This window comes from Podarcis erhardii (assembly GCF_964252035.2).
Source record: "Podarcis erhardii genome assembly, chromosome: 3".
Classification (NCBI taxonomy): Eukaryota; Metazoa; Chordata; class Lepidosauria; order Squamata; family Lacertidae; genus Podarcis; species Podarcis erhardii.
In genome coordinates, this window is record NC_138507.1 from 122,689,096 (window position 1) to 122,715,986 (window position 26,891).

The 26,891-nt window shown below is 47.7% G+C and overlaps 1 protein-coding gene across 1 annotated transcript; it reads right to left on the bottom strand.

Annotated features, from left to right (window-relative positions):
- Window positions 1–1,258: 1,258 nt before the first annotated feature.
- Window positions 1,259–25,712, bottom strand: LOC309337935 (uncharacterized protein). The gene is made up of 8 exons (XM_081854974.1): window positions 25,564–25,712; window positions 13,714–13,799; window positions 8,802–8,829; window positions 6,147–6,188; window positions 5,244–5,271; window positions 4,271–4,301; window positions 3,614–3,692; window positions 1,259–1,890 (listed from the first exon to the last, which is right to left on the bottom strand). The coding sequence occupies exons 1-8, from the start codon at window positions 25,705–25,707 to the stop codon at window positions 1,399–1,401; spliced, it is 930 nt and encodes a 309-aa protein (XP_081711100.1). The 5' UTR covers window positions 25,708–25,712; the 3' UTR covers window positions 1,259–1,398.
- Between the last annotated feature and the right edge of the window lie 1,179 nt (window positions 25,713–26,891).

Sequence of the window (26,891 nt, forward strand, 5' to 3'; positions counted from 1 at the left end):
ATATTCCTAAAATATTATTATTATTTATTGAATTTTTATAGTGCCCTATACCTGGAGGTCTCTGGGTGGTTCACAGAACAAAATATGAAACCACAAAATATATAATCAAAATAAAAACAACCCAGTACCCCCCCCCAAAAAAACCACATTTTAAAAGGGTGTAGGAACACAGAGCAATGAACTCTGCTTATGGGTTACTCAGAGTGTAAAGGCAGAGATGGTGGTCTCTTACAACCCTTGTCCTAAACTTCCAATAGCATGAATTCCAAGTGATGTGGAGGATTCTAAAGAAGAATCAGAAGAAGTGTGCATGCACACGAAAGCTTATACCCAGAACAAACTTACTTGGTCTCTAAGGTGCTACTGGACTTTTTTTATTATTATTATTCAGTCGCTTCTGTAGCTCTGGATATGCACCCCAATCTTGTGCCCAGGGAGCTATTCCCAGGTTCGTCCTCTATGGAACAGATGCAGCAACTGGGGACCACTCTCGCCTCCACTGATTTATGTATCTTCCCCTGGCTGGCTCCATTCGTGCAGCCAGAGACTGCGCCTGCGGGAAAACGTCCTCTGCTCCTCCCTTTTCAGTCCCCTCCTGGTTCTGGGAGGCAGTGATGCAGGAGGGTAGGGAAGCCCCCTGGCTCTTCACTTGCATGGCCTGCCTCTTCCTCCGAGCCCTCCTGCACTCCACCCTCCATCTCCGAAGCTTCTACTGTCTCCGACTCTTGCCTCCTGGCTGGTACAGCTGCCCACAAATCACTGCCCAATTGTTTTAAATTATTTTTCTCTCTTACATTTTAAGTCGTTTTAATTTTTGTCTGTTACCTGCCTTGTGTCCTAGTCAGGGGGAAATGTGGGTATTTGCCCGTCAAAAAGGGCATCCCAGCGGAAAATTCGAAAACCAGTTAAAATGTTGGGGGAAACCCGGGCATGTGGCGGCCCTATAAGAAGTGTCGAATATTTGGCAGATTTCCCTCAAAGAAGCCAAAAGGTTTACCCAAAGTTTACTGCCAAAGCTCAACAACTTTGCCAACTTTCGTGCCCGGATCATAGTTGTCAACGCTTCCCTTTCTTTAAAGGAAATTCCCTTCTTCCAAATAGGATTCCTCCCAAGAAAAGGAAAAAGTTGACAGCAATGGTCCGGATTTCACTTCTTGAAACCTGGCGACCCTAGAAATAGCAGCAACAATAAGAACAGATAACCAGGTGGGTTCCTTCCAACTTTATGATGCCACGATTCTACAAAACGAGGAAGGAGTCAGCGGCTCAAACATAAATTTTAATTCTGCACAGTGCTCCCGCTATTGGTGCTCTACAACGCCAATCCTCTCTCTCTCTCCTCCCGCCCAGCCACGCTCCTGCCTTCGTTCACTTCCTTCCTTCCTCCCGTCATCCTCCTTATCGGGTGCTGCTCAGGGTCTCGGGCTCCGAGTGGGGCAGGTCGCTCTGGGTCTCATGGTGGCTCCGGTGGTCGTGGTGGCTGTGGTGGCTGTGGTGGCCCCGATGGTCGTGGTGGCCCCTGTGGTGCTTGCCCTGGTGGTGGTGGTGGTGCTTGTGGGTCCGGCGGCCTTTGCCTTCGGCCAGGGTGGCCACCTGGATGGCCTCTGCTACTGCCATGGCTTTGCGGGCCTGGGTGCAGTCGTACTCCGCCTCGGCAGCCTGTTGGTACGCGAGGGTGGCGATCTTGGAGACGTAGGAGAGGAGGTTGTCTTCCCTCGCCTGGGCTGCCTCCGCCGTCTCCTGGGCCTCTTCCGCCTTCCGCTTGGCCTCCAGCGTCTCCTTCTTGGCTTCGGCCGCCTCGATCTTCGCGTGAGCCACTTCCAGCTTGGCCTGGATGGTCTCAGTGAGGGCTTTCGTCGTCTCCTTCCTGGACTCGGGGTCCTTGTACCTCTGGAAGGGAAGCAGGAGAGCAAGTGGCTCAGAGGAGAGCAAGCACTGCAACCGGAACGCGGAACGCCACCCCTTTCGAAATGCGGGTTTTGCGACGCACTTCTCCAAAGAGATGCATGCCAAGAAGTTAGTATATCTGAAGGAGCGTTTCCCCCCCCATCATTCTGCCCGGACACTGAGGTCCAGTGCTGAGGGCCTTCTGGCGGTTCCCTCGTTGCGAGAAGCCAAGTTACAGGGAACCAGGCACAGGGCCTTCTCGGTAGTGGCGCCTGCCCTGTGGAATGCCCTCCCACCAGATGTCAAAGAGATAAACAACTACCTGACATTCAGAAGACATCTGAAGGCAGCCCTGTTCAGGGAAGTTTTTAATGTGTGACATTTTAGTGTGTTTTTGGTCTCTGTGGAAGCCGCCCAGAGTGGCTGGGGAAACCCAGCCAGATGGGCGGGGTACAAATAATAAATTAGTAGTAGTACCGGAGGGAGGCATGTGGACTGCGAGTGAGAATGACGCACGCGGACATCTTGCATCGGGGGAAATTGCTTTGCGAAATTTGTAACATAGCGAGAAATACACACCGATAAGCTGCTGTGGAGGTTTGGAAAACGATAAACGGAAATAAACCTGCCCACCCGCGCTTTGTTCTATTTGTTATATATTTATTGCATCTATATCCCGTCTTTTCCTCAAAGGAGCTCAAGGTGGCGTACACAGTTATTATAATTATTATTATCAGTGCTTTTTTCCTTAAAAAATGTTTAGAGCTACTCTCATTTTGACTCAAGAAAACCACCATTTTATAGTTCAATTCGGGGGAAATAAATACAATAAATATACAATAGTTCAAAGACTCACAAAATGTTTAGGGGTTGCGTAACCCTGCGTCCCCCCAGAAAAAAAGCACTGGTTGTTATTATTATTTAATGAATTTATATACCACCCTACACCCAGGGGTCTCAGAGCAGTTCACCCTCCTCATTTAATCTACACAACAATGTGGGAAGGACTGTTACTATGATTTTTATGTGATTTTTATTATCATGCTATCCACATTTCCATATCAGCCTGCAAACTTTTTTTTAATAAAGTCCTCATGAAAATTCATCAGTATCTTCATCCTTAAAAGGTAAAGGGACCCCTGACCATTAGGTCCAGTCGTGGCTGACTCTGGGGTTGCGGCGCTCATCTCGCTTTACTGGCCGAAGGAGCCGGCATACAGCTTCCGGGTCATGTGGCCAGCATGACGAACCATCTGGCAAACCAGAACAGCGTGCGGAAATGCCGTTTACCTTCTCGCCGGAGCAGTACCTATTTATCTACTTGCACTGTGTGCTTTTGAACTGCTAGGTTGGCAGGAGCAGGGACTGAGTAACGGGAGCTCACCCCGTGGTGGGGATTCGAACCGCCAACCTTCTGATCAGCAAGCCCTAGGCTCTGTGGTTTAACCCACAGTGTCACCCGCATCCCTAATAATCATCATCCTTATTTCACCTGAAATACACATTTTTGCAAGGCTATTTCCTGTCATATTCTGGACGCTTGGATCGTATTTTCATGAATCTATGCAGTTTTAGGCACACTTTACCTCAGTTAAATTGGAAGTGATCCTGTTCCCACCAACACATTTGGTTCAAGGGGGTTTAATCTTCAGCTACTCATAGTGGGATCTGGAGACTTGAGCCACAAATGGAGGAGACGGGGAATACCCTGATGCATGAAACTTACCAGCTGCTCCCGAACTTCATTCAGGAAGGCAATTTCAGTCAAGAGAGACCCAATTTCAGTCATAAGTTTTTCTTTAGCCCTGGAAAAAAAGAGTGGAAAAAGAAGATTGACAAGTCTTGTGTCTGGTTCTGGGCAGCCCACTTAAAAAAGGCTTTCGATAAGCTAGAAAATGAGCAGGGGATGATGAAGGTGCCTGGAAACCAAGATTTATGGGAAATAGTTGAGTGAGCTGGGTATGTTTAGCCTGAGGAGGTGGAGAGGCGATATGAGCTCCACCTTCAAATATCTGAAGGGCTGTCAGACGGAAGATGGAGCAAGAGTGGTTTTCTGCTACTCCAGAATGTTGGGACTCGAACCAACAGATCCAAATTGCAGGAAAGGAGATTCTGACTAAAGCTCAGAGAGATCTTTCTGAGGCTAAGCCATTCAAGAGTGGGAAAGACCCTTTCAGAAGGTTTTGGTCTCTCGTTCCTTGGCAGAATTCGGATGGCCACATCTCAGGGATCCTTTCGCTGGCATTCCTGCACTGCAGGGAGCTCGACTAGGTGACCCCAGGGTTGTTCCTTCGAATGCCACAGCTCTATGATTCTCTATAAATATCGTCCATTATTCCACAAGGACCTGGCGATCCCCCGCCGGACATGCGATTGCACTGACCTCTTGCAGTCTTCTGCGTTGCAATCTTTTTCTGGAATAGAAAATGGGTCCATCGGTCAAAACTCGCAGCTTTCTTCCCGCTCGTCATTCAATATACACAGCAGAGTTGCTATTGTTATTCTTATTATTAGTGCTGCTTTTTTAGAAAAAGAGGTTCCGGAACTCGCCCCAAACACCTTCCTTGTTCTCTTAAAATGATAATGGTGCCCACCTGAAAGGTGCCGGAACTGAGTTCCAGTTGGAAAAAAGGCCTGAATTTTTTTTTCGTTGTTGTTGTTGTTGTTGTTGTTGTTGTTACTATTATTAGTAACCCACCCACCTGACTGAGTTGCCCCAGCCACTCTGAGTGGGTACATTTGCCTCTCCATCCCTGCTACAGCCTTCCACAAGCTGAAAGACAACTGCTATCATCCCCAGGCAATATAATAATAATAATAATAATAATAATAATAATAATAATAATGGCAGCTAATACCAGTAAAATTACAGTAAAATCATAATTGGGGGGGGGGGAACCAATTTAAAAAACAGGTTAATTTAAAATGCAGCCTCATTTTAAAAGTGGCCCATAGATCAAGAACATAATAGGAGGGAAACATAAGGGTCAGACTGAGTCCAAACCAAAAACCTTCCAGACTTCCATCCTTAGCACTGTGCTGGCTTTTCTTTGATCTGTTTAGAGACTAGGCGGCAATATGAGAGAGAGCTGACTCTCTCTAATAAGTTTCACAAATGAACCTAATTCTACCGGGTGAGGCCAGTATTGGCCACCCTGACCGGCAGCACCTCTCCAGGGTGCCAGGCAGGGATTCATATCCCTGCTACACCTGGAGACACCACTGAGGAGAAGAGCTGGGACCTTCTGGAAGCCAAGAAGATGCTCAGCCAGTCCTTCTTGAGAGAGTCTTGATTTATGGAAACGAGAGAGAGAGAGAGAGAGAGAGAGAGAGAGAGAGAGAGAGATCTTCCCTACCTTTGTTCTGCTGCTTCAAGAAGTGAACCTGCAAAAGAGAATCCATTCCATTAAGTCCCACGCAGGGGGCGCTCCTGGTTTCACTCTCTCGGAAGGTGGTGAGTTCTCCTTCCTTGGAGGTTCTTAAGCAGAGGTTGGATATCCATCTGCCAGGGATTCTCTAGCTGTGATCCCTGCACTGCAGAAAGTTGGGCTAGATGACTGTTAGGTATCCCAGAGTGGTGCATGCTCTGGTTATCTCCCGCTTGGACTACTGCAATGCGCTCTATGTGGGGCTACCTTTGAAGGTGACCTGGAAACTACAACTAATCCAGAATGCGGAAGCCAGAGTGGTGACTGGGAGCGGCCGCCGACACCATATAACACCGGTCTTGAAAGACCTACATTGGCTCCCAGTACGTTTCCGAGCACAATTCAAAGTGTTGGTGCTGACCTTGAAAGCCCTAAACGGCCTTGGCCCAGTAGACCTGAAGGAGCAACTCCACCCCCATCATCAGGTGTGGACACTGAGGTCCAGCGCCGAGGGTCTTCTGGCGTTTCCCTCCCTGCCAGAAGCCAAGTTACCGGGAACCAGGCAGAGGGCCTTCTCGGTAGTGGCACCTGCCCTGTGGAACGCCCTCCCATCAGATATCAAGGAAATAAACAACTATCTGACTTTTAGAAGACATCTGAAGGCAGCCCTGTTTTGGGAAGCTTTTAATGTTTGATGTTTTATCGTGTTTTTAATATTCTGTTGGGAGCCACCCAGAGTGGCTGGGGAAGCCCAGCCAGATGGGCGGGACATAAATAATAAATTGTTGTTGTTGTTGTTGTTGTTAATGGATGAGAGGCGCAGAGGCTTTGTGAGACCCAAGGCAACACACACACACACACACACACACACACACACAATAGTGAACTTACAGCACTTTTCAACTGCTGGTTTTCAGCTAGCACCTTCTTCAGCTGAAAGACAACAGAGAAGAGACAAAGAGGGTCACCCAAGGGTTTCGTATTCCCACATTCATCATTTGGGTCGCTCTGGGTTGCTGTGCAACTTCCTTGCATGTGAGAAGCCTCCACGCTCTGCTTTCCCAGAGGCAGAACACTGCATCCCTTCCAACGCTACAATTCTCCAAGGTGCGAATGGAAAGTTCGGTGAATGGTCACAGAAATTGGACAGTGAGAAATATTTGAACATACACGCCTTACAGGCCTTCAAAGCAGCCCCCCTCCCCTACTGATACAACACGCTGTTGACAATGTTTGCAGAACCGTTGGAAACTTCTGGAGAAGTCCTCTTTTCATACTGCTTTCAGTTCCCTCATCACAGCAGCTTGGACGTGTGAAATGTTGGGAAATCTGTGCCCTTTCAGTGCAGATTTCAGTTTTGGAAAAAGAATGAAATCCGGTGGGGCCAGATCGGGAGAATATGGAGGGTGGGTGAAATATACTCGGAGCCGAGAGTGGATTTCATGCTCTTTATTCAGCTCGTAGTGGTGAGGAGGAATGGAAGTTCCCCCAGAATGTCTGCTTTATATACCTTATTTACACAATGGGCCCCACGTGGTTGGCCAATTCCGGGATTCTCCTGTAGGCCAATCAGGTTGCGGATTCACTTCCACCTGGAGCTGGATTGGGTCGCTCCTGTGGACCAATCAGACTGCTGCATTCTGGACCCTATTGTTCTAGGTCCAATCAGACTGCTGCATTATGGATCCTATTGTTCTAGGACCAGTCAGACTGCTGCATTATGGATCCTATTGTTCTAGAACCAATCAGACTGCTGCATTCTGAATCCTATTCAACTCAGTACATAACAGTCGGACAACTCAGTAACCTCAGGAATGATTTCATGTGGAATACAGTGGTACCTCACAAGACGAAATTAATTCGTTCTGCGAGTTTTTTGGTCTTGCAATTTTTTCGTCTTGCGAAGCACGGACTTTGGAAAAGCTTCAAAAATCACCAAAGTCTTCCAAAACCTCAAAAAAGGCTACCACACCGCGTGCTGTGAGTTGCTCCTCGAAGTGAATGCACGGTTTTAAGAAAAAGGAAACAAACTTGCAAGACAAAGGAAACAAACTTGCAAGACGTTTTCGTCTTGCGAAGCAAGCCCATAGGGAAATTTGTCTTGCGAAGCAACTCAAAAAACGAAAAACTCTTTCGTCTTGCGAGTCTTTCGTCTTACGAGGCATTCGTCTTGCGAGGTACCACTGTATGCAATTCTTCCACCATCGGTCGGACGGACAGACGCCGATCCCGCAACAATACCTCCCGAATTCTGCTGACATTTGCCGCCGTTCTGTTCCTCGATGGTCTGCCAGACTGAGGGTCATCTTCGGTGGTTTGCCACCCTTCATAAGGTAAAGGGACCCCTGACCATTAGGTCCAATCGTGGCCGACTCTGGGGTTGCGGCGCTCATCTCGCTTATTGGCCGAAGGAACCGGCATACAGCTTCCGGGTCATGTGGCCAGCATGACTAAGCCACTTTTGGTGAACCAAAGTAGCGCATGGAAACGCCGTTTACCTTCCCGCTGGAGTGGTACCTATTTATCTACTTGCACTTTGACGTGCTTTCGAACTGCTAGGTTGGCAGGAGCAGGGACTGAGCAATGGGAACTCACCCCGTCGCGGGGATTCGAACCGCCGACCTCCTGATCGGCAAGCCCTAGGCTCTGTGGTTTAACCCACAGCGCCACCCGCGTCCCACGCAGCCCCTCATTGAAACTCTTAAACCACTTGCGTGCTGTCTTTCGAGTTACAGCTTCATCTCGGTACACAACTGTGAGCATTTCGTGGGTTTCCAATGCCGATTGTATGTTCAAATATTTATCGCTGTCCGATTTCTGTGACCATTCACCGAACTTCCCGGCCACACCTTGTGTGATTGCACTAGAAGAACTAGTCACAATTCCTACATTGCAGGTGGCTGGATTAGATGACCCAACTCAGGGTTCCTTTCAACTCGACAACTCCACAATTCTATGATTCTAGGAGGTCCCGGGCTCAGTCCTGGCTCCGGACATCTCCAGTTAATGGGATCTATTGGAAAGCACAGCTGGAAAAGGCCTGAGACCACGAGGAGCTATTGCTGGACACAGTATATCATCCTTACGACTAGTAATAATAATTGTATCTGAACTTGGCAGTTGCTTGCTATATGAAAGGTCTCCTTTATGGAAGGTTCTTTTAAAGAGAGCCAGGGTGGTACAGTGGTTAGAATGCTGGACTAGGACCTGGGAGAGTAGGGTTCAAATCCCCACTTGGCTATGAAACTCAATGGGTGACTTTGGGGAAGCCATTTGCCTTTCAGCCTAGCCTACCCCTCAGGGTTGTTGTGGGGTGAAATGAGGAGGGGAGAGAAACATGTGCAGCTGGGGACATAGATGCAATCAAGCAATCAATTAAATAAGTTAAAACATATTATGGGGGTGGGGGACCCCAACTACACACAGTGCGATTCATAAAAAGGAAAATACGAAATAAAAATATTGGGCTAGCTGAGCCAGAGGGAGCTGGATGAGACTGCAGGATTGCACCCTAAAGCTGTTACCATAAGTGAAATCGCTGCTTACCATGCTTTCCATTTTCATTGCTCTCACCCTGCAAAAGAACATTTCAGCTTTTAAAAAAAGGCCATGGGATAATCTCAAACCCTGCTCCCTCCCCTCCTCCTTCACCCCTTCCGAGGCTCCCATGGCTGCAATCTTTTCCCTCAGAAGCAATTCCTGGCCCATTGCTAATAATGTGCACCCAATGCTTAGCTGCACAGGAACAATAAAGGTATTGTTATTATTATTGTTTTCCTGGACACATCCGGGCTTTGGGGCTTGAAAATAGGCGATTGGCAAGAATGTCTGGGGAAACCCAGAAGTATGGCAAGGAGGTAAGTTTTTGCTGAAATTGGTCAGAAATGCTATAGAAGTGTCAGGGTCTGGTCTGAATTGGATGCCAGACTGGTCTGACTCCAAAGATGAAGGAATGCAGGCATAGATAGAGCAGCCTCTGATGGGGGGAGGGGAGGATTTGCTCCCCGCCCCCACGTTCCTAGAAGCAGAGAGACCAGCAGATTCAGAGGCTGCTCAGTGGGGGGGGGGCTGGACAGTTTGAGATAGTAGCTAGGCAACCAGGAGGGAGGGAGCCTTATGGAGTTTTTTCAATCCAGTTTGGCAGGGAAGTCCCTCTTTCCCCTAGAATTCGGAGGACTGAAATGGTCCAGGAACAATGGAAGTGCAGAGGAGGGATGGGTGGCGGGTGGCACGTTTCTTGCTGAGGAAGGGGAGGGGAGAGTTAAAACTGTGACCTTTTGGGAAATAGGTATCTGGTCTCTTTAACTGTAAAACTCTCTGTCTTTAGAAGTTACAGATAGGTAGCCGTGTTGGTCTGCCATGGTCAAAACAAAATAAAAAAATTCCTTCCAGTAGCACCTTAAAGACCAACTGAGTTAGTTCTAGGTATGAGCTTTCGTGTGCATGCACACTTCTTCAGATACACTGAAACAGAAGTCACCGGTTACAGATAGGTAGCCGTGTTGGTCTGCCATGGTCAAAACAAAATAAAAAAATTCCTTCCAGTAGCACCTTAAAGACCAACTGAGTTAGTTCTAGGTATGAGCTTTCGTGTGCATGCACACTTCTTCAGATACACTGAAACAGAAGTCACCGGACCTTTCTATATAGTGAGAAGGTGGGGAGGGGTATTACTCAGAAGGGTGGTGGGAATGGGTGATTGGCAGATAGCTGCGATGAGCCTGTTGACGACTCTTAACGACTGCAATAGGTCTAACAGGAAAAAGCAAGGGGTGAGAAGGTGAAAAATGGCTTTGTCATGTATAATGAGATAAGAATCCAATGTCTTTGTTCAATCCAGGTCTCTCCATAGTTTTAAGTTTGGTGATAAGTTGCAATTCAGCAGCTTCTCTTTCCAGTCTATTTCTGAAATTCCTTTGTAATAGAACAGCTACTTTGAGATCTTGTATAGAATGTCCTGGGAGATTGAAGTGTTCTCCTACTGGTTTTTCTGTCTTGTGGTTCCTGATGTCGGATTTATGTCCGTTTATTCTTTGGCGTAAGGTTTGGCCTGTTTGTCCAATATAGAGAGCTGAAGGACACTGTTGGCATTTGATGGCATACACAATGTTAGACGATGAGCAATTAAATAGTCCCGAGATGGTATGTGTGATGTTGTTGGGGCCAGTAATGGTGTTGTCCGGGTGTATGTGGCAGCAAAGTTGGCATCTGGGTTTATTGCAGGCTCTGGTGCCTGTGTCCGTGTTAGGTCTGGTTGTAGTATTATTGTGGGTTAGGAGTTGTTTAAGACTGGGTGGCTGTCTGTAGGCAATGAAAGGTCTTCCTCCCAGAGCTTGAGAAAGAGAACTGTCATTGTCCAGGAGAGGTTGTAGATCTCTGATGATGCGTTGTACTGTTTTAACTTGGGAGCTGTATGTGATGACTAGAGGTGTTCTGTTATTTTCTTTTTTGGGTCTGTCTTGCAGCAAGTTCTCTCTGGGTATCAGTCTGGCTCTGTTGATCTGTTGTCTAACTTCATCTGCTGGGTATTTTAGTTCTAAAAAGGTTTGCTGTAGATCTCTTAGGTGAGAGTCTCTGTCTGTAGAATTGGAGCAGATGCGGTTGTAACGTAGTGCCTGGCTATATACAATGGACTGTTTGGTATGTTTGGGATGGTAGCTAGAGGCATGTAGATATGTTTGTCGGTCAGTTGGTTTACGGTATAAGGTGGTGTCTATGCGCCCATCCTGTATTTTTATAGTAGTGTCCAAAAAATGTATTTCTTGCATAGATTGATTCATTGTTAGGTTGATGGTGGGGTGAAAATCATTGAATTTCTGGTGGAAGGTGTCCAGGGTCTGTTGACCATGTGTCCAGATGATAAAAATATCATCAATGTATCGCAGGTACAAGAGAGGTTTGAGTGGGTAGGAGTTTAGGAAACGTTGTTCTAAATCCGCCATGAAGATGTTGGCATACTGTGGGGCCATGCGGGTGCCCATTGCTGTGCCGCTGATCTGAAGGAACAGGTCATCACCGAATTTGAAGTTGTTGTGGGTAAGGACAAATTGGCAGAGTTTGGTAGCAAAGTCCGCTGTGGTTTTATCTGAAATGGTATTCCTTATAGCTTGTAAACCATCGTTGTGTGGGATGTTGGTATACAGAGATTCCACATCCATAGTAGCTAGTATAGTATTGTTGGGAAGATTATTTAAAGATTGTATTTTCCTCAGAAAATCTGTGGTGTCACGTACATAGCTGGGAGCACTGATGGCATATGGTTTCAGAACAGAGTCCATATAACCGGAGACACCCACTGTAATAGTGCCAATACCTGAAATGATGGGGCGTCCTGGATTTCCTGGTTTGTGTATTTTAGGTAGAAGATAGAAAGTTCCTGGTCGAGGTTCTGTTGGTGTGTTTGTGAGGATCTGTTCTTGGATGTGTGGGGGTAGCTCCTTAACAATCTTGTTCAGTTCTTTTTTGTATTCTTGTGTGGGGTCTGAGTCCAATTTTATGTAAAAGGCGGTATTGGAAAGTTGTCTGTGAGCCTCCTGAATGTAGTCAGTTTTGTTCATGATGACGACCGCTCCACCTTTGTCCGCTTCTTTAATTATAATGTCTGGGTTGTTTCTGAGATTATCTATGGCTCTCCTTTCGGCATGGTTTAGATTTTGTTGTAAGCGATGGTGTTTTCTGGTCACATCTGTTTGGATTCTGTGGCGGAAGCAGTCAATGTACAAGTCCAGTGTGGTATTGCGTCCATCAGGAGGGGTCCATGTGGAGTCCCTTTTTGTGTAACACTTTTTCGGTGGTAGTTGGTGGTCAGTGTTCTGTTGGGAGGGTGGTTGTTGTTCTGCAGTGGGTTGTGAAGTTGTTGCTTGTTCTGCTTTGTCTTGTTGTTGTGTGTGTTGAAAATACTCCTTCAGGCGTAAACGGCGGAAAAATGCTTCCAAGTCCCCACAGAACTGAATCATGTCTGGGGATTTGGCAGGGCAGAATGTCTTTAGAAGTGTGAAGCAAATCACATCCTGACCCTAGGCAGGATGTGATGTTATCTGATTTGCAGATCCTAGCCTCTGGGGGCTTGAATGTGGATTGGGTGTGAAAAGGTACAGAGGTCTACCAGCTAATTTATAGCTTAAGAGCCTGGTACATGTCAGAGCAGTCTGGAAACCTAGAGGGAGCTTTTGATCTCAAGGACTCTGAGAATAAACAAAGTTCAGCTGTCCTGGTCTCCTGACAATCAGGAGATACTGTCTCATCATACAACCATTGGTAAATTGGTAATTAACCGAAAGAAATGATTGGTCCCTAACCTGTGCCCCATGTGGGGTTTTCAAGGATAAAGATTTGGGGAATTCAAATGCAAATTGCAGAACATCTTGCCCTGTTATTTCCACCTGAGGGCGTTTAACCAGTGAAAGGCTAGTCACTGTGCTTTGAACTATTGTGTTGTGTGAGTATGGTTTTTAATTATATTTTACAATGTTTTTATTTTTCTGTTTGTAACCTTTCAAGAAATGTGCAACTTTTACTTTCTGACTGGCTTTTTCAATAAATTTGATAAAGGACTTTAAACTTTTGTGTTCTGTGCCTTTTGCCCGGAGAAGCTAAACTGGTGCCTGGCCATTTGGACACCCACCTGTTCTACCTGTTGAATTTCTGTCTGCGTCATGGTACAGTGACACAGGGTTGGGCAACCCGGTAAATATCGAAGGGGGGTTCTCCTCCTTGGACCCCATTCGAGGCTGGCCCAGGAAAGGAGGTGGTGGCAACTTACCATTCGGCTTGTGACTTGCAAAACCTCTTTCTTCTGGCAGGTCCTGCCAGCGTCAGGAGGACTGGTCAGTGTGGGGGGGATAAGTAAAGGTAAAGGGACCCCTGACCATTAGGTCCAGTCGTGACCGACTCTGGGGTTGTGGCGCTCATCCCGCTTTATTGGCCAAGGGAGCCGGAGTACAGCTTCCGGGTCATGTGGCCAGCAGGACTGAGCCACTTCTGGCAAACCAGAGCAGTGCACGGAAACGGCGTTTACCTTCCCGCCGGAGTGGTACCTATTTATCTACTTGCACTTTGATGTGCTTTTGAACTGCTAGGTTGGCAGGAGCAGGGACCGAGCAACGGGAGCTCACCCCGTCACGGGGATCTGAACCGCCGACCTTCTGATCAGCAAGTCCTAGGCTCTGTGGTTTAACCCACAGCACCACCCACATTCTGGGGAGCGGGGTAGTGGCCCGCTATTCCTCTATTACTACAGAAGCTACCGGAGGGGAGGAGCAAACTCCCTTGCTTGCCAGCGTACCTGATAAGAACTGAGCAGTTTCTAGCTCTAAACTTTTGAGTATAGGGGAAAAAAACAGTAGGATATGTCTGTCAAAGATGCATAAACCACAGACCAAGTGTCTTGACCTAGAACGGCCGCACTTGACAAATGAAATCTGCCCTGTGGGTCTTCTCCACTTACCAAGAAACTCACCTCTCTGAGCTCTTTTCACTCTCGCTAAAGCTCTCGTGCTCTTTGCTGATATGGTCCACCTCTAGTTTCGACCTCCTCTCCATATTCTAAGGACAACAGCAACAAAAGAGGTAGCAGATGTTAAAGAGGGTCATCTCTAGTTCAGCTCCCCCGATAAAACGGTGCTTTTCCACCCATCTTTTCCTCCATCACAGGTGACAAAGAGGAAATTGCGTCTGTTGGCAATGCAGAATGAGGCCCCTGCGTGGGGCGTGCTGCTTTCCCTCGTGGAAAAGATGCACATCGCCACAATTTCTTCAAAAGTTGCCATCGCCACAATTTCTTCCCGTTTGTCAGATGCCTTCTACAGGCCTACCTGAAAAAGCGCAACCCTCTTGGGGCAACGAACAGGACAAAAGGTACAGAAGACTAAAAACAATGCAAAACGTTGAAGAAAATGTTCCATTTAACATTTGTTAAAAAACCCAAGGCATTTTTGTTGGGGATTGTAGGGAAAGACCTGCCAAAAAAGTTGAAAAACATCTTCATGTATGCGACAACGGCCGCAAGAGTTCTGGTAGCACAAGGATGGAAGACTGAAGAAACCCCGACTAAAGAATCATGGCAAGAAAAATTGATGGACTATGCAGAACTGGCAAAACTGACACATAAGCTACGAGACAAGGATAATTGTGACTTTAAAGATGAATGGGAACCCTTTACAAAGTATCTGAAGATGCAACTAAGTGAACTGGACTCCTTGGCTGGTTTTGAATAAACGTTCACAAACTTTTTATTGATAATAATCAGCTAAATAGTTTGAGGATCTATACAACTTTGTAACATGCAGAAAACAGCATTCTTAGAGAAACCAAAGACTGGAACTGAGGGAAGTCGGGGGGTGGGGTGGGTTGTGGGGGGGGAGGAAAAATGGGGGGGACAAGGCTGATATGTTTTTAGATATGTCTTGTTATAATTTTGAATTTTAAAAATTTAAACAAAAAAAGAATGCAAAACATTTTAATAAAACCACAAGCACTAAGAATAATCATAAATGGACAGGACTGATTTCATCTGATAACCATTTGATGTGCTGCACTCGGATATTTGTTAACATTGAAACATGTCTGCGGTTGGAGTAATCTTGGCATGATTCTGCAAATGATGGCAAGTTTCACCACCGAGGCAGCCCACCTCACCTCTTTTTTCACAAGTCTACCACTTGGGAGCAGCCATGTGCTTTAGGCATGTGCTGACTCTCCTTTCAGCGCCTAGGTGTGGATTGTGGGAAAGTGAAGGCAGCAAAAGTCTGATAGAAAAATTCCTGGTGATGTATGTTCGAATATGTATTCTGTCGGGGCCACAAAGGCTGAGGAAGAGGCCCTGCTTCTGCTCTACAGACCTCTTGTCAGCTCATTTGCTTGGAGGTAGCAGTCGAACCGAGCGAGGTAGGTGTCCCATGATTCAGAGGCTGGGGCAAACGGCGGTAGAGGCACAAGTGAAGCCATGGTTCTGATGCCGATGTGGAGGGCGATGGATGGAACACCGTGCTCTAGACAGAATGGTCAGCTCTGAATTGGTTCTGCTCTGTGATTTTGTTCAGTGATTCAGCTCAGTGATTCACCTCAGCTCAGAGGGTGGCTGTGTTCTGATGTCCATCAATCCCATCCTTGTCGCCAGTGTTAAGTTGTGGGTGAACATATCAGACAACACAGCGATTCTTCAAACAGTTCTTGTTTATTCACAGGCCAGAACAGAACTGAACTGAACTGAAGGGTTCAGCCAACCTGCTTATATAGAGCTCAACTACAAAGCAACAGTAACAACTTTCTGTAACTATTCAATCACTGAACGTCACTTTCAATTCCTTATTTGCATATGTGGACCTGAGTGAAAACTATCTACAGTATCCCCCTGCTGGCCCAGGGTGAGAACTTCATAGAATCATAGAGTTGGAAGAGACCACAAGGGCCATCGAGTCCAACCCCCTGCCAAGCAGGAAACACCATCAGAGCACTCCTGACATATGGTTGTCAAGCCTCTGCTTAAAGACCTCCAAAGAAGGAGACTCCACCACACTCCTGGGCAGCAAATTCCACTGTCAAACAGCTCTTACTGTCAGGAAGTTCTTCCTAATGTTTAGGTGGAATCTTCTTTCTTGTAGTTTGGAACCATTGCTCCGTGTCCGCTTCTCTGGAGCAGCAGAAAACAACCTTTCTCCCTCCTCTATGTGACATCCTTTTATATATTTGAACATGGCTATCATATCACCCCTTAACCTCCTCTTCTCCAGGCTAAACATGCCCAGCTCCCTTAGCCGTTCCTCATAAGGCATCGTTTCCAGGCCTTTGACCATTTTGGTTGCCCTCCTCTGGACACGTTCCAGTTTGTCAGTGTCCTTCTTGAACTGTGGTGCCCAGAACTGGACACAGTACTCCAGGTGAGGTCTGACCAGAGCAGAATACAGTGGCACTATTACTTCCCTTGATCTAGATGCTAGACTCCTATTGATGCAGCCCAGAAATGCATTGGCTTTTTTCGCTGCCGCGTCACACTGTTGGCTCATGTCAAGTTTGTGGTCAACCAAGACTCCTAGATCCTTTTCACATGTACTGCTCTCAAGCCAGGTGTCACCCATCTTGTATTTGTGCCTCTCATTTTTTTTGCCCAAGTGCAATACTTTACATTTCTCCCAGTTAAAATTCATCTTGTTTGTTTTGGCCCAGTTCTCTAATCTGTCAAGGTCATTTTGAAGTGTGATCCTGTCCTCTGGGGTGTTAGCCACCCCTCCCAGTTTGGTGTCATCTGCAAATTTGATCAGGATGCCCTTGAGTCCATCATCCAAGTCGTTGATAAAGATGTCGAATAAGACCGGGCCCAAGACAGAACCCTGTGGCACCCCACTAGTCACTCTTCTCCAGGATGAAGAGGAACCATTGATGAGCACCCTTTGGGTTTGGTCAGTCAGCCAGTTACAAATCCACTGAGTGGTAGCATAGTCAAGACCGCATTTTACCAGATTCTTTACAAGAATATCATGGGGCACCTTGTCAAATGCCTTGCTGAAATCAAGGTGGGCTACATCCACTGCGTTCCCTTCATCTACCAGGCTTGTAATTCTGTCAAAAAACGAGATCAGGTTAGTCTGACATGACTTATTTTTCAGAAATCCATGCTGACTATTGGTGATCACAGTATTCCTTTCTAGGTGCTCACAGACTGTTTGCTTAATGATCTGCTCCAGAATCTTCCCTGGTATTGATGTCAGACTGACTGGGCGGTAATTATTTGGGTCCTCTCTTTTCCCCTTTTTGAAAATAGGGACAACATTTGCCCTCCTCTAGTCTGCCGGGACTTCGCCTGTTCTCCAGGAATTCTCAAAGATGACTGCCAGTGGTTCTGAGATCACATCTGCCAGTTCTTTTAATACTCTTGGATGCAGTTCATCTGGCCCTGGAGACTTGAATACATCTAAACTAGCCAAGTACAGTGGTGCCTCGCAAGACGAAAAGAATCCGTTCCGCGACTCTCTTCGTCTAGCGGTTTTTTCGTCTTGCGAAGCAAGCCCATTGACGGCTTAGCGGATTAGCACTATTAGCGGCTTAGCGGCTTAGCGGCTTTTAGCGGCTTTTAGCGGATAAGCGGCTTAGCGGCTTAGAAAAAGGGGGGAAAGGGAAAAAACCCCGCAGGAACTCGCAAGACATTCTAGTCTTGCAAAGCAAGCCCATAGGAAATTCGTTTTGCGAAGCGCCTCCAAAACGGAAAACCCTTTCGTCTAGCGGGTTTTCCGTCTTGCGAGGCATTCGTCTTGCGGGGCACCACTGTATTATTGTACTATCTCCTTAGTTATTCTGAGCTGTGTTTCTTCTGCTGAATCATTTGCAGTACATAACATATTCGGAATCCGGTGACAGTGTCTTGAGACAACCCCTGTCTTTTGACTTTAGCACCCAGGAGCATCGAGAAGCCAAATTATCTCACAGATCAGATCTGGCCCTTGTCTGTTGGGGTTGCAGCCCTCTGGGGAGACAGCGTGGAGTTTGCAAATGCGGAGCCCCAACAGATGCACTGAGGATTTTGCAACTAACACCCTCAAGGGAAATTGGCTGAGTTTCATTGTTGAATAGCCGGGTAGCTCAGTTGCTTAGAGCTACATGAATTCCTGCACTGCAGGGGGTTGGAATAATAATAATAATAATAATAATAATAATAATTATTATTATTATTATTATTATTATTATTATTATTATTTTATACCCTGCTCATCTGGCTGGGCTTCCCCAGCCACTCTGGGCAGCTTCCAACCAACTATTAAAATACAGTAATACATCAAACTCTTGAGAGTCTCATGGACTGCAAGAAGATCCAACCTCTCCATTCTGAAGGAAATCAGGCCTGAGTGCTCACTGGAAGGACAGATCCTGAGGCTCCAAGACTTTGGCCACCTCATGAGAAGAGAAGACTCCCTGGAAAGGACCCTGATGTTGGGAAAGATGGAGGGCACAAGGAGAAGGGGACGACAGAGGACGAGATGGTGGGACAGTGTTCTCAAAGCTACAAACATGAGTTTGACCAGACTGCAGGAGGCAGTGGAAGACAGGAGGGCCTGGCATGCTCTGGTCCAGGGGGTCACGAAGAGTCGGACATGACTAAATGACTAAACAACAATGATACATCAAACATTTAAAGCTTCCCTAAACACGGCTGCCTTCAGATGTCTTCTAAAAGTTTGGTAGTTGTTTGGTAGTTGAATAGATGACCTTCAGGGTTCCTTCTATGAGTTGTCCTCTCTGGGCCTGAAGAACCCCGTAACTGAGGCTTCATACACAGAACAGGGCTTTCTTTCCCTATTTATTCTGCTTTGTTTAGAACGGTGACATGATTCACTGAGAGATCTGAATCATTCCCGATTGCAACAAGGGCCTTGCCAGTTCCTTTTTCACTTCTGACCTCTTCTCTTTCAGAAGACTATAACGGCCTCCAATCTCCTGCATATTTGGGGAAGATATATTGGTTGTAAGAAAGCAGAGATCAGCTCTGTGGACTCGGCTTTGCCTTATATAATGCCAAATAACAACGAATATTATTCTGAAAACCCCAGTTGCTCACTGATTGCTTTCTGAGTTATGTGCAGAATAGCCTTCAAGTCCCTAACAGCAGAAAGAGACTTAAATTGCACGCTCTAAGAGAAAATGCTAATACTTTCCCTCTTAACTCCCAAGATGTTTGCTCTAATTCAGGGCAGGGGAAAACTGATCAGAAAGCAATTTTTTAGCCTCGTATCTTTTCTTAACCGGAGCCTTGATTCCGGCAGATGTTATTATTACGGAGCCTGGGGTTTGTTTGGTTTCTAGGGCGACCGGTTTTCCCACCCTGAGTTCCTCCTCCTCCTCCTCTTCCAACATGCTGTGTAGCAAATGATAAATCCTCTTAAATAGTCTTTTAGTGTGTCCCAGAGGAGAGATGGAGGGATGTTTGTTTCCACGAACATTATGACATGCAGCCTCACTGTTGGGATGATGCCTTCACATCTCAGGAGGAAGGTGTTGATTCTCCATGGAGATAACTTTTGTGGCTCTCCCAGTGCTGAGTTCCAGTAGGATTGGTGCAAGAGCAGAGGCTGCAAAGGGATACAAGCTCTCGTTTTTGGACCTGGGCAATAAGTGCGGAGGAGCTAAGCAAAAAAACCACCACCATCAACAAGAGCACACAAGCTACTCAACTCAAGAGGAACTTTCATGGGCCCATGAGAAGAGTGTGTATCTTCAGTCTGTTTGGTGAAGCAATCTCCATAACTCTTAGAACAACACATATCTTTCACAATATCTGTCCACAATAACTGTCCCTAAGTATCTGAGAAACTTCACTTGCACCTAGAACATCTGTTCAGTATGGGGTCCATCAGAGTCTCACTGCCATAGGATAGCACCCGTGCTTTCAGAAAATGTGTCCAAAGTAGACCAGGATGGTGGTAAACAAGTTCTACAAGGAATGTGTGCTGGTCCCGTGGGTTACCCAGAGGCGAGGTCCAAATCCGGTCCATGGTCAGAGGTGCAACATGGAGGCAGTCCTTAGCAGCTGAAGCTGGGTGCAGGGCAGGGAGTCGGGTGAAGTCAGGGACAGGCAGGGAGCCAGGGCGGGTCAGGAGCTCAGGCAGGAAAGCAGGACAGATCTCAGGCAGGAACTAGCAACCAACAATGTTGCTCCTGCAACTTGGGACTGGGGCTGGCTGGTTTTTATCTGCCCCGAGGCATAGGGCAGCCCCGATCCTCAGGTGACTCGCCTCTCCTGGGCTGGAGGCTAGCACTCCTCCTGCGGGAACTTAGTTCCCTCTGCCTCTCTGCCCTGAGCCTCTGCAGCTCAGGAGAGGCTGGAGGGTTACCGGACCCAGAGGCAACCTCAGCTTCCCCTGACGGGGCTGAGAGTGGAGCACCTGCAGGCAATGGGTCCTCCATCACCTCAGGAGCCAGAGCAGACTCAGCTGGTGCCTGCACCTGAGGATCCAGCACAGGTGAGGACCCTTCAGGCTCATGCCCCAGCCCCGGCTCAGCTGGTTCTGGAGGCGGGGAATCCTGTGCAGGCTGGGATCCCTCAGGTTCAGCATCCGAGTCTGAATCCCAGGCCATCACAGAATGGCTGGAAGATCTGTGTGTGTGTTTAGAGAAGATTAAGGAGATTAAATCTCCTTCCTTGGAGATTTTTAAGATGAGGTTGGATGGCCATCTGCCATTGATGCTTTAGTTGAGATTCCAGCATTTAAGGGGGCTGGACTGGATGACCCTTGGAGTCCTTTCCAACTCTACAATTCCATGATTTTATGATTTGCCTTCCTTTTTCATTTGTTGGAGACTTCTAAAAATGTTATTTGCAGAATTCCATCTGCAGAAGAGTGTCAGCACCGAAGGACAGACCGGTGTGAAGGAAGGCACATTTTCTCTCCCCCGCCCCCTGCACTGCACTGCGTTTTATGCATTTATTAAATAAAAGTAAAATAAATAAAAGGTACAGCCTGCCTTTCAGCCCTCAAGATGGCCCCCAGGGCAGATTCCACCTGCTAAAAAATGCATATCCAAAAATTCATGCAGAACCACAGGAGACATTAAAACCAAGTTCTCCAGACATTCCAGCGGCGGTTATGAAAGCAGCATTCCAGGTGCCCCCCTCCCGGCCTCCCCTGCCCCTTAAACTCGCCTTGGGGCTAAATTTCATTTCATCGTGCAAAAAGGGCAAGCAGATGGGTGTGTAGAAGGTGCAGGAGACGAAGCAGGGCTGGGAGCTACAGTGACGCAGGGAACGCCGCCGCCGGGAGGCTGAGGGAACGCGGGTGAAGTCCTCATAGCTCCTGTAAGGGTTCATTGGCACGGGGCATCTTCGCTTCCAGAGCAGGGTCCAGGTGGCAGTTCGTCTCCCTGGCAACCTTGCAGGGATAACTGAGGCCCCAAGGTTCCATGGATGGGGAGGGCAGGACTGGAGACCAAAGGGAGCGCCATTATCTCCATTTGATTTGATTCCCAGTACGTTTCTGAGCACAATTCAAAGTGTTGGTGCTGACCTTTAAAGCGCTAAATGGCCTCGGTCCAGTATACCTGAAGGAGTGTCTCCACCCCCATCATTCTGCCCAAACACTGAGGTCCAGCACCGAGGGCCTTCTGGCGGTTCCCTCATTGCGAAAAGCCAAGTTACAGGGAACCAGGCAGAGGGCCTTATCGGTAGTGGCACCCGCCCTGTGGAAAGTCCTCCAAGCAGATGTCAAAGAGAAGAACAACTGCCAGACATTTAGAAGACATCTGAAGGCAGCCCTGTTCAGGGAAGCTTTTAATGTTTGATGTATTACAGTATTTTAATATTTTTTTGGAAGCCGCCCAGAGTGGCTGGGGAAGCCCAGTCAGATGGGCGGGGTATAAATAATAATAAATTATTATTATTATTATTATTATTATTATTATTATTATTATTATTATTTATTGAGTTACTAAAACAAAGAGCTTAAAAAGCTCTGCAAGGCATTGGAGGAGACCAAGGGCCAAGAAGGTTGGGCAAATTCATGGAGGAGCAGAGAGCTATTAATGGCGACCAGCCAGGATGGTTGTGTTCTGCCTCCGCACTCAGGAGCAGCCGTGCTTTTGCACAACACTTGCTGGAAACTGCAAGAGTAATCTTGCAGTGTCTGGAGGCGGTTGGAGGATGGATGGCGGCTAACAGATTGAGGTAGAATCCTGACAAGACAGAGCTACTGTTTTGGGGGGACAGGAGGCGGGCAGGTGTGGATGACTCCCTGGTCCTGAATGGGGTACCTGTGCCCCTGAAGGACCAGGTGCGCAGCCTGGGAGTCATTTTGGACTCACAGCTGTCCATGGAGGCACAGGTCAATCGTGTGTCCAGGGCAGCTGTCTCCCAGCTCCATCTGGTATGCAGGATGAGACCCCACCTGCCCGCAGACTGTCTCGCCAGAGTGGTGCATGTGCTGGTTATCTCTCACTTGGACTACTGCAATGCGCTCTACGCTTTGAAGGTTATCTGGAAACTACAACTAATCCAGAATGCGGCAGCTAGACTGGTGATTGGGAGCGGCCGCCGAGACCACATAACACTGGTCTTGAAAGACCTATATTGGCTCCCAGGAGGTTTCTAAGCAGAATTCAAAATGTTGGTACTGACCTTGAAAGCCCTAAAGAGCCTCGGTCCAGTATATCTGAAGGAGCGTCTCCACCCCCATCGTTCAGCCCGGACACTGAGATTCAGATCTGAGGGCCTTCTGGCGGTTCCCTCGCTGCGAGATGTGAGGTTACCGGGAACCAGACAGAGGGCCTTCTCGGTGGTGGCACCCGCCCTGTGGAACGCCCTCCCAGCAGATGTCAAAGAGAACAACAACTACCAGACTTTTAGAAGACATCTGAAGGCAGCCCTCTTTAGGGAAGCTTTTAATGTTTGATGCATTACTGAATTTTAATATTTGGTTGGAAGCTGCCCAGAGTGGCTCGGGAAACCTAGCCGGATGGGCGGGGTATAAATAAATTATTATTATTATTATTATTATTATTATTATTATTATTATTATCATTTTGTTTGTTTATTATCTCATGTTCAAATTCTGCTCACGGGTTTCCCAGAAGAGACATCTGGTCAGCCACTGGGAGCAGCGGCGTGACATGGGAGGGGGGGGCAGGGGGCAGGGGGGGCTCACACCACCCTCCCCAAGCCAGCCCCATGCAGCTTTGTGAGGCTGGGTTCTGATCAGATCCCAGCTTTGCGAAGCTGCTCAGGGAGGACGGCATGAGACGGACCCCAGCCTCTCAATGGTAAGGCTGGGATCGAAGGGCGCAAGGCTGTTTAGCCCCTTCTCACTTGCCCTCCACAAATGGCTCGGTGCCTTCGCACACCTCCCAGCTTGTCAACATCCTTCTTAAATTGTGGTGCCCAGAATTGGACACAATATTCCAGGTGAGGGTCTGACCAAGGCAGGTTAGAGGTAAAGGTAAAGGGACCCCTGACCATTAGGTCCATTCGTGGCCGACTCTGGGGTTGCAGTGCTCATCTCGCTTTACTGGACGAGGGAGCCGGCGTACAGCTTCCGAGTCATGTGGCCAGCATGACTGAGCTGCTTCTGGCAAACCAGAGCAGCGCACGGAAACACCGTTTACCTTCCCGCTAGAGTGGTACCTATTTATCTACTTGCACTTTGACGTACTTTCGAACTGCTAGGTTGGCAGGAGCAGGGACCGAGCAACAGGAGCTCACCCCGTCGCGGGGATTCAAACCGCCTACTTTCAGATCGGCAAGTCCTAGGCTCTGTGGTTTAACCCACAGTGCCACCCATGTCCCACCAAGGCAGGATAGAGGGGGACTAAGACTTCCCTTGATTAGAATAGCATGAACTTCTTCCCTTCTCTCTCTCCTGCTCATTTCCTTCTTTCTCCTGAGAGCCAGTGTGGTGTAGTGATTAAGAGCGGTAGTCTCCTAATCTGGGGAACCGGGTTCATGTCTCTGCTCCTCCACCTCCAGCTGCTGGGTGACCTTGGGCCAGTCACACTTCTTGAAGTTTCTCAGCCCCACTCACCTCACGGAGTGTTTGTTGTGGGGGAGGAAGGGAAAGGAGAATGTGAGCCGCTTTGAGACTCCTTAGGGTAGTGATAAAGCGGGGTATCAAATCCAAACTCTTCTTCTACATTTCCTTTCGGCCCATGTGTCCTGCACCCGAACACCTCCTTTTGCAAAGTCGCCAGGCACAAGCAAACTCCTGTATGGCTGGGGACTCACAAAGGCCCCTTTCTTCAGAAGCTGAATACACCTTCTCAGGCACACATGTGTTTGCATGTATTTATATCTCTCTCCATCCTCACGTGTTTTCCACCCACTGATCCCTCCTGCCCCCTTCTCCTCGCTGCTCCATCAGGGCTCAAGACAACACTTGTAGGTAGGTCCCTCCTCCCTGCTCTTTCCTGCCCACCTGGCCAATTGCATGGGCTGCAAAGGCAGATCCCAGGAACGTGGTTTTCCACAGGAGGCCTGGCTTCACAGAGGGCAAGAAAGAAGGAAGACTTTGGCTGCTGCTGGAAGCCAGGTAAGCAGGTGTTAGTGGGGGGGCTTGGGGGGAGGCAGGCAGTTCCTGTTAGTTTCTGTTTGCCAATGTGCAGTGCTTTTGAAGTCACAGGACTCTGTTTACATTCCTGGGATTCCATACTGTTGGAAATCTCACGGGAGACGGATGTGACGTTACTGGTTTCCTGTTCCTTTGTTTGGTTCAGTTGCTCTCTGCTTTCACAGAGAGAGGATGATTTCTTTTCTGTCTGCGTAGCTTAGAAAATAAAGCTTTGCAATGTAGCCATAAATCTCATCACTTCCGCGTGCTGCTTTCATTCTCATCAAAGGCTCAGGTTGTTAATTACGTCAGAGGCGATTCCGAAGGACTCGGCCTGAGGAAGATGAGCTTTATCAGCTTGGCCGAGCGGAGATCCCGACAGGTCCATGATGGGTGCAAAGGTGACCTTGGAAAGGGACCAGGCCCTCTTGTGCTTCCGTTGGCACCATCAGGGGTGCAACAGGGTCCGAGCTGGGTCCTTGTCAGACAAGAAATTAGCAGGCTTACGGGAGAATCATTTTATCCTACGCAGGCTTGGAACTGGGCTCCAAAAATGAAATAAAGCCCAACATTATCTTGCAACTTTAAGTAATAAAGCATTATTAAAGGAAGTCAAATATAAAACACATTATGAGGAAAACAACAACATATTGCCTTAATTAAATAAATCAATGAAATTGCTGAAGTGTGTTTCTGCCTCCATAAACTGTCCAATTTTTTAAAAGACCAATTTTTTTGTCTTTACTTTTTGAACATTACTTATTCGCTATGAAGTAAGAGGTCTATTGCTCAGAGGCAACTGATAGGTGGATTGATTGATTGAATGTAAGTAAAGGTAAAGGACCCCTGGATGGTTAAGTCCAGCCAAAGGCGACTATGGGGTTGCGGTGCTCATCTCGCTTTCAGGCCAAGGGAGCCAGCTTTCCGGGTCATGTGGCCAGCAGGACTAAACCGCTTCTGGCGCAATGGGACACTATGACAGAAGCCAGAGCGCATGGAAACGCTATTTACCTTCCCGCCACAGCGGTACCTATTTATCTACTTGCGCTGGTGTCTTTCAAACTGCTAGGTTGGCAGGAGCAGGGACAGAGCAATGGGAGCTCACTCCATTGCGGGGATTCGAACCACTGACCTTCTGATCAGCGAGCCCAAGAGGCTCAGTGGTTTAGACCACAGCGCCACCTGCGTCACAGATATATATAGTGCCTGGGCTGATCTAAGTGTGGAGCCGAGTACTGGCTCCGTAGGGGATGAGAAAAGGAGGAAAGACAGAAAGAAAGGGGGGTGTCTACCAGAGGTGTCTTCTGGTCCAGATCTGGCCGAGAGGCCTCCAGATTGGCCGGGAAAAAAGCCATGAAGCCGTCCCTTGTCCAAAGACTCGAGTGATGTGGCATCTGAAGGTGCGCCCGGCAACCTGTTCCAACTCTGCGTGACATCACACAGAGCGCATCATAAGGAGAGGCTGGAGGGGAAACGGCTTAGCAACCTCTGTGCAAAAGTCAGCGAGGATTTTGCAAATCCACCTTGAGGGGGAAGGCTGCACTTCCTTCACCCAATTCCCAAGTTTGACTTTGCAATTGCATGCGCTGCGCCCCCAGTGCTTCCAAAACATTACGATGATAGCTGCTAGAAAAGAGATAGTTTTGCAGGAGCCGAGCTGCTAACACTGTTCTGCACTCGGTTCTGAAACACACAGGGTGTGACCTTCAAGCAGCCTAACCTACCTCACAGGGTTCGAATCCCCGTGACGGGGTGATCTCCCGTTGCTCGGTCCCTGCTCCTGCCAACCTAGCAGTTCGAAAGCACATCAAAGTGCAAGTAGATAAATAGGTACCTCTCCGGCGGGAAGGTAAACGGTGTTTCCGTGCACTGCTCTGGTTTGCCAGAAGCGGCTTAGTCATGCTAGCCACATGACCCAGAAGCTGTACGCCTAGCTCCCTCGGCCAATAAAGCAAGATGAGCGCCGCAACCCCAGAGCCGGTCACGCCTGGACCTAATGGTCAGGGGTCCCTTTACTTTTTTATTACTATTTATATTATTGTTGTTGTTATCAACAACAACTGCAAAGTTGGAAAGGAGACTCTACTCAGATTCCCGGCTGGGTTGAATGAATGAATTTTATTATTACGGTCACTGACTACTTCTGGCTCACTTACAATATCAGGAAAATCATAAAACACAACAGGAATGCATTGAATTGCAATTGGGTATAGCAGAGACAATACAGTTAATATATATATATTAAATCTTGATCACTAAAATATAACCTAAAATTGTCATTTAAAACCTTAGTCGTTTTGGTAGTACAGCTTGTTCCCTAAGTTTTATGGCAGTCGCACAGAATTTGGCCACCTTTAGCGTGATCTCTAGATCCTTGTCCTCTACCAGGAGTTTTAGACATTGAAGTTTGGACCCATTTGGAGATTTTTGTATAACGGGAGTGATAAATGCCAAGTGTAGATCCCCGTAGAAACGGCAGCATAACAAGACATGAGAGACAGTTTCTACGTCCGTCAAGCCGCAAGGGCAGAGTCGATCCGCGTATTATGGTTTACCCTCGAATCTGCCCTGCACGTTGAATCTTGCGAGGGTAAATGTCCGTCTGTATTTGGGTATTTGT

Bases quoted from the DNA above. Each gene is read 5' to 3' on its own strand.
- LOC309337935 (XM_081854974.1), bottom strand. From the start codon at position 25,707: ATGTCACGCAGAGTTGGAACAGGTTGCCGGGCGCACCTTCAGATGCCA. The intron at 13,800-25,563 runs GTAGACACCCCC...TGTTGTCCTTAG, and splicing joins TGGACCAGAAGACACCTCTG to AATATGGAGAGGAGGTCGAA. The intron at 6,189-8,801 runs GTAAGCAGCGAT...GTTGTCTTTCAG, and splicing joins CAATGAAAATGGAAAGCATG to CTGAAGAAGGTGCTAGCTGA.